An 11,880-nucleotide genomic window follows, 5' to 3' on the forward strand; every position below is an offset into this window, starting at 1 on the left:
CTTGAACCAAGCGTGGGCCTCCGACGAATTCACCGGAGAAAAGCAGACTCTTTCACAGAGGACTTATTGAACATGTAACAAAAGTAGAGAATTGTCTCAACGTTCGGAACGGGACGTGAGGACACTCGGTAATGGCAGTATAACACGCCTTTATCCACGGCAGGACACGGTTTATAAAGCGAACGGCTCCACCCCCGAATATAGGTCGCACCTGAAACCTATTAACGAAACAGAAAAGAGCAGGCACAAACTAAAGAAAAGAACTACGCCACCCGGATGTTAAAGAGGACCGTAACACCGTCAACCTTGACGGATCAACGCATTCCAAAGCATTTAGTGTGAGTCAGCCGTAACACTGTCTCTCTAACGGCTTTCCACTCTGGCTGTGTTTGTGTGTGTTACAGGAGCTACTTCGTCCTTATTGGCAGGCTGATAAGAGGTCTGCTCTCCACTCTGGCGGGGACTCTTCCTTCCTCCCATTTGGCTTTTTAGTCCAGGCAAAATAGCGTGTTACGACAGACTAATTGTAAAATATTTTTTTTCAGCATAGATCATTTCTATGAGGTGTCCAGAACAACATACTAAAAGTCCTAAGAAATCCTAGTTGAGGAAATATGTTTAATTCTCATCAATCTGAGATGTGTGCTAATAATGCATGGCAAAAATACACCTCAAAAATGTAATTTTTTTCCTTTACTCCTATCAAAATGAAACTTTACACAATGAAAATACCCATGACAAGTAAAACAATTTGTATTACAAGTTTCTTTTGAAATTAATTTGTATATGCAAATGAGCTATACACTAATCTAATATGCCCAAAATACATCCAAATAGGCTTATTTTTTTCCTTTACTCCTACCACAATAAAACTTTACATAGTAAAAGTATACATGAAAAGTAACTTTTTTTGTATTACAAGTTTCTTTTGAAATTAATTTGAATATGCACATGAGCTCCACACTTATTGAATATGTCCATAGGCAGAAACACCTTCATATGTATGACAAATACATCGGCCCAATCTTCATCCAATCATCCTACTGCCAATGGGAGATGGCAATGCTGCTTTTAGACTGGCCTCTAACCTGAAAACTGCCTGGCTTGGTAGTACCTGCCAGGGGTATGGTGTTTCTGCCTATGCAATTAGGACATATTCAATAAGTGTGATGCTCATGTGCATATTTAAATTCATTTAAAAAGAAACTTGTAATACAAAAAAAGTTACTTTTCATGTATACTTTTACTATGTAAAGTTGTATTGTGGTAGGAGTAAAGGAAAAAAATAAGCCTATTTGGATGTATTTTGGGCATATTCGATTAGTGTTTAGCTCATTTGCATATTAAAATTCATTTTCAAAGAAACTTGTAATACAAAAAATGTTACTTTTCATGGGTACTTTCATTGTGTAAAGTTTCATTTTGATAGGAGTAAAGGAAAAAAATTACATTTTTGAGGTGTATTTTTGCCATGCATTATTAGCACACATCTCAGATTGATGAGAATTAAACATATTTCCTCAACTAGGATTTCTTAGGACTTTTAGTATGTTGTTCTGGACACCTCATAGAAATGATCTATGCTGAAAAAAAATCTTTTACAATTAATTCTATTATTGGCTCCAAAAAGGGTTAATTTGCCTTGCCTATTTGGTTTCTGTTTTGCTGACATCCCTAGACACTGACTGGTGCTACATTTGGGCTTTCTTCTGTTATACTGATGTTCTTTACATTCTTTAGACCAAAATGTTTCATATTGACCAACTGTTGAGCACACAGATATGCCCCTGGCTTCAATAAAGAAAATAGCACAGCTGATAGTACTATTTGACTGTAATGTAACACTACTTACTTTTCCACCCCCATTTACCATTCCTGCCAAATCCAGTAATTATTAGAATGAATCATGTGATTAATTTGCAGTAAATACAATTGTTACTGTATGACATTATGTTATCAAATCTGGTTGGCATTGACGCAAACAAGCTTGGCTATCACACAGAGCATCCAGGAGAAAGCAAATGAGGTCCAGGAAATAAGACAAGCTATGGATTCTCTCAAGGTGAGTTTATCTTCAGATGTCTTCAGCCTTTAAGGCATCTGAGGTGACCAACAGTGTGTGAGTCACTTTGTAAAATTATCTGATACTCTGGAAGGGAAATACCTGCTCTTCACCAGCAGGTGGCGAGAGAGGAACATCTTATTTTATTTCATTGCAAAACCAATAAGTTCAGACGGAGAATGTAGGTTGTAGATTACCATCAGTACTGTTGGCCGGGGCAAGGTGTTTGCTGTTATGTTGACCCATTCCAAATTCGAGGAAGTTAAAAAATGGCTGCAATTTTTGTGTCTACCATGGGGGGCCCACAAAGCCCTGGAAACTGTTTAATTGTTGCCCGTTACCCTTAGTGACTCGACATGACTACACCCTTCATGTCAGAATCAGAATCAGAATTCTTTTTATTTACATATACAGGAAATTATCTTGGTGATTGGTGCTAATGGTATTTAGTTTTTACCATATATTGAAGATTCAGTTCTTAGGTTTGTCAGTCATGGCTTCAGGTTTATTCTTGTACAATGGTGGCCAACCACTGTGAGACAGAGACTTGAAGATCCACCCTCCCTCTCAGAGTTTCACCTCAGCATATCTGAATCTTTCCTTCAGGGACAGTCTGTTAAATACACTGATATTAAGGGGTGTCACCATCTATTCAAATAGGCCATGGATACGAAGCTCTTTGTCTCGACCGGGGGGGGGGGGGGGGGGGGGGGGATGGTGAGAGTCTTGTCTCACCTCACTTCTCAGGTCAACCTAAAATACCCTCACCCAGGAATGTTTACATGCTAGTTAAATCCAAATAAAAGTAACAATTATAAAAGGTTTATTCCGCATCCATTATTCTGGAGAACTGCTAAGCCTCTCAATAGGTAGAGGACAAAAAGCAGCAGTCTCCAGAAATATCACCTGCTCAGCCTCTAAATGGGGTAGAGGACAAAAATCAGCAGTCATACATAAGGGTCCACATAAATGCACATACCTGACAAGACTTGACAGAACAATGAACATATATACCTGGCGGCCAGCACCATTTCAACACACCGGGGTAGACACAAAACTAAACAATACAACAATGACAAAACAGACCCTGAGACACAAACATAGTATTTTGTCAGGATCATCAATCAAAGAAATAACTATGACATAAATAAATGAGGTCTCAAAGGTTTGTTAAAAACCACCTTATCCAAGTGGTCTGGCCCAGACCATTTTAGAAGTCCCCCATGCCAGTCTGGGCAATTAGCAGTTTCACTGAGGTAGGATCCAATTGTAATCAGTGGTATGAGTGTTTGTGTGTGCGTGTGTGTGCAAACCATGTCTGTTGGGTGCGCTAGTGGTCGCAAATATAGGGCAGAAGTGTGCAGTTCATGTGCGGTCGCACCACGACCGTCACACAGGGCTAAGATGCAGTGAATTGGAATTGGCAAACCCAGAGTCAGTGTGATGCAGGGGGCTTGTTTGTGAGCACCACTGCCGCGGGGAAAAAACTGTTCAGGTGGCGCGAGGTTTTGGTCTTTATAGCCCGGAACCTTCTGCCAGATGGGAGTCTCTGAAATAGGTGGTGACCGGCATGGGAAGGATCAGCGATGATCTTGCATGCTCTCTTGCTGGTGCCACTACATACCACTGTACACAACCTGAAAAGTTCACGCATGGCGAGGTCAAGAACAAATCTTTACCTCTCGCAGATTCTACACTATGTGTATCCCCACACAGCTTACTGCAACAAACGGTTGAAGAGAAAAACAGGAGTGACTTCACCGCATTTATGAACTCCACTGTGGAATGGTGCTCTGAGGTGGAGAAGCATGTCAGAGGACGAGAGAGAGTTTAGCTGAGTCATGCCAGAGGACAAGAGAGAGTTCAGCTGAGTCATGCCAGAGGACAAGAGAGAGTTCAGCTGAGTCATGCCAGAGGACACCATAGCATCTAGCGTGCATCCTATGACCATAAAGAAGTATATACCACCCTCTGCTGGCTGTATAAGTACTGTACTGCTGACTGATAAGATTTTGATCTCAACAGTGAGGAGAGTGACTCATGAACGCATAACCAGAGAAGACTTCATACAGTGTGAGTAGTAACACTTACTTGATCACCTGAAATTGGGGTGTACAGAGCATGTCCTCTGAAATTGACTTAACTTAATGAATGTTAGACTGAATGACAGGCCTAAAAGATGGAGCCTACATAATGCTTCAGAGACTTCACCAGTAACACTGCAAAAACACAAGACAACAGCTAATGTGTAAAAACCAGACAAATGAATGACTGGTGTTCAGTATCCCCAAGCAGCTGGATTACACAGTGGCCCTAATGTTGTTCAGTAAGTCAGAGGAATGCTCAGGCACAGGAAACTATTCACAGTGCTGAAGATTTCTACCCTTTTTTCACAATTAGAAGCCATCAGACCCAAACGGCCCACCGTCACTTCTGTTTTGGCAAGGACAACACTGAGTTGTCATGGAGCAATACTTGCCATGGTGACCATCCACAAACATTTGAGGAGTGCTGTCAGGCATTCTATGAACAGCGCCTGTGTGTCCGTTGCTACTGTGAGGTTTAGTGGTCTGCACGGGCGTGGCAGCGTCCTACATAGGGCTCTACATAGGGGTCAGCCTATGAATTCAGACCCCATAACAATGTATCTAAAATGCAGGTAGGATCCAGCTCTAATAGAGGGCTGTTCAGTCTGTCTTTCTATGAGGCTTCAAGGTCTGGAATTCTTACCTTCCTCCATAAACTCAAGACCACATTCTATGCAGGTTTTTTTTGGGTGATCCGCACACATACGCCTCTCTCTTGAAATAACATGGCGAGAATTTGAAGCAGCTGTTAATGTACAGAAGAACAAGGCCAACAACATTTTTATCGTGCCATGTGGATTTACAATACCTACTCACAAAGTTTGTTTTTCCTCAGGCCACTGTACAATGAGTGCGATTTTTCAAGGGTGTGTGTGCCATTCTTAAAGAAATTGCATCAGGTTATATTACGCTATAATGTATCAAAGTGTTAAATCATGGTTGTTTACAGAAATATGATTTAGCTCATACTAACATGATGCTAATAGCCACAGCACTAAAATGTTACTTTTCTTGTACTGAAGTTCCAAAGTCAAAAAACAGCATGAATAAATACAGTAATGTTTTTTTCTAAACTCAGTGATGTAAGCTTCTGATTCCACTTGTTGACGTGCCACTTGTTGACGTGCCACTTGACGCATGTCCTTTAGTTTTACACACCGTTACTGGAGTTACTGGAAGGGTCTTGCTGTTTTGAGTTTAACACCAGTGATTGTCATTTTTTTTTATCACACTCGTATCACAGTTAAGAGTGTTTCAGAAACATTGATAGGAATATCTTTGTAGGGAGCTTAAGCATGTTAAGCAGTTAAATACGAGAGGAACCCATAAATAAAATATTTGACATTTTTGCCAGTACCGCTTTGCTAATTCTTCCAATATATGCTACAAAAATGACAATACAAGTCTGAAGTGATGGGATCAATCCAGTTTATTTAATGGACTGCAAACCTGATAGTGGTCTCTGATCACTCTGAATGATCTCATTGACTCTCGACCTCCATGGGCATCACACAATTAAAAATCAATACTTGATGCATGACGTAGACCCACAAATGGCATCTATAAATAACCCTTAACCTCTTACACAATTAACATGTTTGTGTGTTGCAATAACAAACAGTACAAATGACTGCAAGTGGAGCCCTTTAGGTAAATATCAAAACTTCAGGCAAAGTAACAATGAAACAAATTTAACTCTCTTAATTCCCTACACCTCACTCCCCAAAGACAACCAAGTCATGTTCATGAGAGTGTGTAGATTTCATTCATAAATCTCTGGTTGTGTGATTTCTCATCTTTCAATTCTTAAAAAGACATTGACCAGGTCATATAACACACCCATCCATGTTGATATGCACTAAAAGCAAATCTGTTGCATCTGTGTCTTAACCTTTAGCGCTGCAGATGACACATGCACTGTTTTTGATTTCAGTGCAGTTACGGCACACTTGACAACAATGGCATTCAAGTAAATATTCACTCAGTCACAACAATCCTTTTGAGCTGTGGGAAACATGTCATGCTCATTGGGCTTGGTAGCCTGTGCCGAGTGCCAAGACCTCTCCCCGAGCGTGAGACACTGCTAGAGGAATAGATAACTGCCAAAAAAAAGGTGGTTCCAAGGCTACATAGGAGACTCAAGACAACATATACACGGAAAACAAACAAACAAAAAAACAATGTCTAAATCAGAAGTCCACACTAATTCATTAGGCCTAGGTCAGCTGCCATTTCATCTGTCTGACCTTGGACCAGAGAGGCCCAGTACTCCATGACCTGCCTGCTGTAAACAGGTGGCTCCCAGCTAGTGGAGTTTATTTTATAAAATGTATAACAATTGTATTTACAGTAACAAGAGGGATCATTCGCTTTTATGCTGGTGCTGTCAATGTAACTTTTTTTTTACATTTACTGCTAATTGACTGCTGAAGGGTTCAAGAGAAACCCCCGCCTTATGAATGCTTATACTGACGCCTAATGAATGCTTATACTGACAGTATCAGTAAGTGACAAGTCATAACTGTTCACAGGGTGAGTCATATATTTGAGAAAAAAAGACCTTTGGTTTGCAACTATTTTCCACAGATAGAAGGCCAGAGCTGATGGCCAAGGCTAGAGTAAGCATCTCGTTAGCTCCACTGATGGCCAAGGCTAGAGTAAGCATCTCGTTAGCTCTATTTCCCACAGATAGAAGGCCAGCGCTGGCCAAGGCTAGAGTAAGCATCTCGTCAGCTCCACCAGCAGCATAACAAGCCCAACAACATTTCCCAGCGTGAGAGAAATGACTGAGGGGAGAACAGGCACAGCGGGTTCAGGCACTTCCCACAGAGGCACCAATGGACTGCCAACAGTTTGTGTCGGAGAGCTAATGCACATCACAGAGTGGAGTAAACCCTAACATTATATTATAAAGAGACAAAATAAAGCACTTGCATGAAAAAAGCAGGGTTTACATTCTGTAATTGTGTGTGTGTGTGTGTGTGCGTGTGCGTATTTGGCATGTAAGAATGTCAGTGGAGCACAACCAACCAAGCAGCCATTCCAGGTGAAAGGTTAAATGTCCATGGAACAACAGTCAAGTGCCCAAGGTACACTGGGCAGTCAAAAAGAGAATTATTAGCACTTAACTCTTAACACACAAAGGCACTGGACATAGCAGATTTTCAAACTCAGAAACACATCATCGTGGCACCTTAAAAGGACAAACAGAGAAAAACAAAACAAAACCAAACAAAACACATATTCCCTTTGTGTTCATCAAAGTCAACAGGCAGTTGCTACAGCTGGTCACACTACTCAAGATTAAACTGTCACTCACGGAACATGCAGCAGACTACCACAGTCATTTGGATAGTCAATAAAGATTGTCCAGGAGACATTTAAGATGAAAAAAAAAAAAAAGAACCCACAACTTACTGATGTAAATACACATTAAAAAAGCGTGTCAAAAAAAAAAAGAATTCCATTTTGCAAGCATCAGAGGTACCTGAGAGTTTGAAGGGTTTTGATGCTTACATAGAGACATGGATGGTTGCATTGCATTCGCGGGAGAGTAAAGCGCAATCGTCGGGGGACCAGTTCTCGTGGAATCAGATGGTGGAAAGGTTCTCGGCCAGATAGTACAGACTGTAGCCATTGCAGACTATGCAGCAGAGGTTGCACAGAGACGACAGGAGATGGTAGAGCCAGAGGCGGCTGCTGAGCCTCTTGTACTTGGCGTCGGAGTCACAGAGCTTGGCGTAGACCTCGCGGTTGGAGGAGAGGCCAATGTCCAGGCCCAGTCCACAGGCCTGCTCGATGAGGTGCATGTCCGCCATGATCTCAGAGGCCATCTGGCCGAACCACTGGGCATTGATGGCAGCCACCGTCACGCACACAAAGAATATAAAGATCTGTACACACCAAAGGAGATAGAAAAGAGGGGGACAAAAGAGAAGTCAGGTTTTGGGATGGTGACATGAGGAGAGGGATACACAGGGAGAGTGATCTACTGTAGCACCGTACTGATTGAAGGCCCTTCACCCGTCCACACTTGGACATGGACCTTTAAGTGTTTACAACAGAGTACATGCTATTGACCCAGAGTACATGCTATTGTCTAAGACTAAGATGTGCATGTTTACAATATCAATATTACAACTTCTACAAGATCTTGCCTGTGCAAAAGCATTTCACCCCCACTTGTACACACAATTATTCCACCACACCAATAGTAGCGGCGTCCCACATTTGCATGATTTAACCAATGTTTGTGCCTATTACAAATGTGTTTTAATGCCAGTTAATTTCAAACACGCCATGTACATATGTCCTGCAAAAATTCTGACATTACAGAATCTGAATTCACCTTCAGAGTATACTTTACAGCCTAAACTGGAAAAGATCTGTATTTGACTCTGCATGTTCCTACCTGGAAGATATCTGTATTTGACTCTGCATGTTCCTACCTGGAAGAGATCTGTATTTGACCCTGCATGTTCCTACCTGGAAGGCTTCCTTTTCATCTAGAAGATCACTAGGGTGGTAGACGGCATAAATGGCCAGATTGAAGAAGGCACAGGCTGAGCCCATGTGATGGTAGAAGGGAAACAGTCTGCTCTGGATGAACCCAAACGTGTGCCTGTTGAGGTGGTTGTCCATCACAAAGCCTGGACAAATAGAAAACAGCGACAACAACAACAAAACAAAGTTGATCACGTGGACAACAAGTGGAGGTAGATTTTTAGATTTTGTTTGCATTTTGGATGACTTATACTCACTGGAAATGAATGTGACCCATATCTGCATTCCCCAAAAGGTAGACAGGAAGATGAGGTGCAGGAGTTTAGCAGTGGCGGTAGGCTCCCTGTCCGTTGCCATGACGACGCCCTCTGTAGCCAATGCCACCGGGCACTATGGTCTCTTGCACCTCTTTCACGCTGATTCTCTCTGGTTTCTAGCAACAGCAAAGCAGAAAAGATCCACGACCACACAGCTGGCTGCGTTCTGAATGTCTTAAAACACAGGCTTTCGAATGACGTTGTTGTTAATGTTCAACACAAGATATTCTAAAACCAAACAGCGCATACAGCCTACGCCTAGCTGCTCCACAGTGGCGGGGAAGGTGTAGTCGCTGACCCTTCACCCATTTCTACATACTTAACGCACTCGTAGGTTTAGGCTGGAATTGATGACTCCACCTGAAGGTTCACATAGGCTAAAAAATGAACTCGAACAAGTAGCATTAAGCATAAAGGTGATTCACAGCATATTGGCTAGATCGAGTCTAGGTCTACTATGCTCTCTGGTCTAACGCACATAGCTCAATCTCAATACTGGCAAAAACAAGATTCTGTTGAGGATTTGGTGTGTCTGCAGAATCGGCAAACCACGACACGCCCCAAACATCAATACTTTGAAGGAGTATGTAAAGTGCCGTAACTGAGAGGCGCTTGTCAATGTCACCTTCGCTGTGAAAAAGTTAGCTTTTTACGCAACAAGTGAAGAAAACTGAACTGAAGTTTAAGTGTATTTCCCAAAGTACCCTACGACAGAAAGAATACACCCAGGCTATAGCGAGTACAGACGATTCCCGACACACTCCAGCCAACAGAGGAATGCGAGTCAGCTATACAGTCTATAATGAACACATCCGTTTACCCGTAGCCTAGTATAGGCCCGTTCGGAATAAAATTAGTTAGATAGCAAATGTGATATGCTCACTATAAATACCAGGTCAGAGGTGAGTGTCGAAATTAAAAGTAGCATTCCCCTCGTTTATATTGCCATCTAAATCAGATCATGGCAGTCTTTGTTATGCAACATTGATTCTGTGCAGTAGACTAGTAACTGATTCTTGACAAGCGAGAAATAAACACATTACAGAAAACTCACCTCACGATTTCTCAAGCTGAAAACGGAACGGCAAAAGCGAGCGACTTTCCGAGTGTCTCCCCAAGTAGCTAACTTCTTATTGGTAGTTAAATTCACGAAAGTACAACCTGAGTGGCTGCTTGTCGTCAGTGCAGAAGTGAACCGGAGATGTTGCTGTCTTAACTGCCAGCTTGTACAATGTCCACCCCAAGTGGCCACTTCTAGAATGTATCCAGTTCTCCAGAAAGACGTTTACATAGGATTTACCTCTCAACGTAGCCAACTTCGTTACGAACTTCAGATAAACTTTAGAACGCGTATACTGGATGCATTCGCCATAACCAATGTAGGCCTACAACTAAAACTATACGCCTAGGCTAGCCTGCTTGTATTGTGATACATTTAAATCATAACAAGCCGTGGGATGCCTATTCAAGGTACATAGCCTAACTACGATACAATTGCTTAGGACTTAACCTGGCTATTCACCCCAAACACAAGCAAAAAGTAAAAAAGTATTCAGTGTCAAGTATTCTGGTTAGTCCAGAAAGCATAGATGAATATCCTAACAATCCCTGGATTATTAAGTCCTCCTTCTTTCACATGTTGATCTCATACATGTAAGCACTTTGAGCTGCATTGTTTTGCATGAAAGGTGCTATACAAATAAAGTGTATTATTATTTGTATTATTATTATTATTATTATTATTATTATTATTTATTATTATATGGCAACGACAGTACGAGTATTCTGATTGGCTAAAGCTAGTCATGCCAGCCGCGTATTGCCCTCCTCACCCATAGACATGTCTATGTCCCCACCAGTCAATACGGAGCCCTCGGACGACATTTTCGAAATGAACGAAATCAGTCTGAGTTTTACTATCCAGACGAAAGTAAACATATCAACATCCATAAGGAAATTCAGAAGAAGCGAAAATGTGTTATTGAAAGCGATGATGAAGACTAGAAACTATAGTTTGAATCACTTGTGTTGTTACTTTACTGTAAATTAAAGCCATCAGCTAAACCGGGTTCTCCGTTTTGTATTGATCATTGTAACTTGAAGTTAGCAAGTAATTGGTTGCATGAAAACACATGAAACACACTGTGTCGTGAGAGGACTTGAGAGCTTAAAAAAACGACATGTTTTCTATTAACAATTATCATTTATTTTAATTTACAAAATGAAAGGAGCAAAAAATGCCATATAATAAAAAACTTACTAACCTCGACCGTTCGGTCATGCTGGGAAATATCAAACTTCTGCTTTGGCGTATCGTTATTGATACGTTAAAGCCTCAGTTTGATATTTCCCGGCATGACCTCACTCTCGGTTAGTAGTTAAACATCATGTCTATGGATCTCACGGCCTAAGATCCACCATTGGCCAAGAGACAAATCATTAATACATTATGAACTGACCACACGTCACCGTTGTCATGGACACATATGTCAACTAAACATAGGTTGTGTCCTTTTGAGGATCCAGCGTGTGCAAAATGGCTGAAAAACATTTCAAGGGAGCCCCTTTTGGGACACAGGCAGCCAGGTAGCTAGCTTTTAAGAGTTATGGAAGAGAATGGGAAACAAGGTTGAATGAAAAAGAAACAGTCAAGGGAATTATTGTTATTATAATTATTATTAGTAGTAGCAGTAGTAGTCTTACAAATGGTTTTGTCAGGATGTTGCTGAATATCTGTATCTTTCCTTGGGTATACATTTGACAATGTTATGCAGACAAATGAGTTCCTAAATGAACACATAATGTTCTCTATCTACCAGGTTTGATGTTTCAGCTGTTCATCCTGCAAACAAGAGAGTGGGCACTTACACACAGATACCCTACTGCAAAAAGATGACAAGTGACTTGGTAA

At 41.3% G+C, this 11,880-nt stretch overlaps 1 protein-coding gene across 2 annotated transcripts; it reads right to left on the reverse strand.

Moving 5' to 3' along the window:
• Positions 1-5,560: 5,560 nt before the first annotated feature.
• On the reverse strand, positions 5,561-10,355 carry si:ch211-121a2.4 (transmembrane protein 205). 2 transcript variants are annotated; one of them, XM_042704751.1, is made up of 4 exons: positions 10,024-10,355; positions 8,910-9,143; positions 8,635-8,798; positions 5,561-8,042 (listed from the first exon to the last, which is right to left on the reverse strand). In XM_042704751.1, exons 2-4 carry the CDS (start codon positions 9,007-9,009, stop codon positions 7,740-7,742), a joined length of 567 nt encoding a protein of 188 aa, XP_042560685.1. In that variant the 5' UTR covers positions 9,010-9,143; positions 10,024-10,355; the 3' UTR covers positions 5,561-7,739. The 2 variants fall into 2 exon arrangements, with proteins under 2 accessions (XP_042560685.1, XP_042560684.1); XM_042704750.1 differs by having other exon boundaries at positions 8,910-9,085; positions 10,024-10,354.
• Between the last annotated feature and the right edge of the window lie 1,525 nt (positions 10,356-11,880).

This window comes from Clupea harengus, unplaced genomic scaffold (genome assembly GCF_900700415.2).
Source record: "Clupea harengus unplaced genomic scaffold, Ch_v2.0.2, whole genome shotgun sequence".
NCBI classification, from domain to species: Eukaryota; Metazoa; Chordata; class Actinopteri; order Clupeiformes; family Clupeidae; genus Clupea; species Clupea harengus.

Coding starts and splice junctions, on each gene's coding strand:
- si:ch211-121a2.4 (XM_042704751.1), bottom strand. CDS start 9,009: ATGGCAACGGACAGGGAGCCTACCGCCACTGCTAAACTCCTGCACCTC. Junction 8,799..8,909: donor ATGGGTCACATTCATTTCCA/GTGAGTATAAGT, acceptor CTATTTGTCCAG/GCTTTGTGATGGACAACCAC. Junction 8,043..8,634: donor ATGAAAAGGAAGCCTTCCAG/GTAGGAACATGC, acceptor TGGTGTGTACAG/ATCTTTATATTCTTTGTGTG.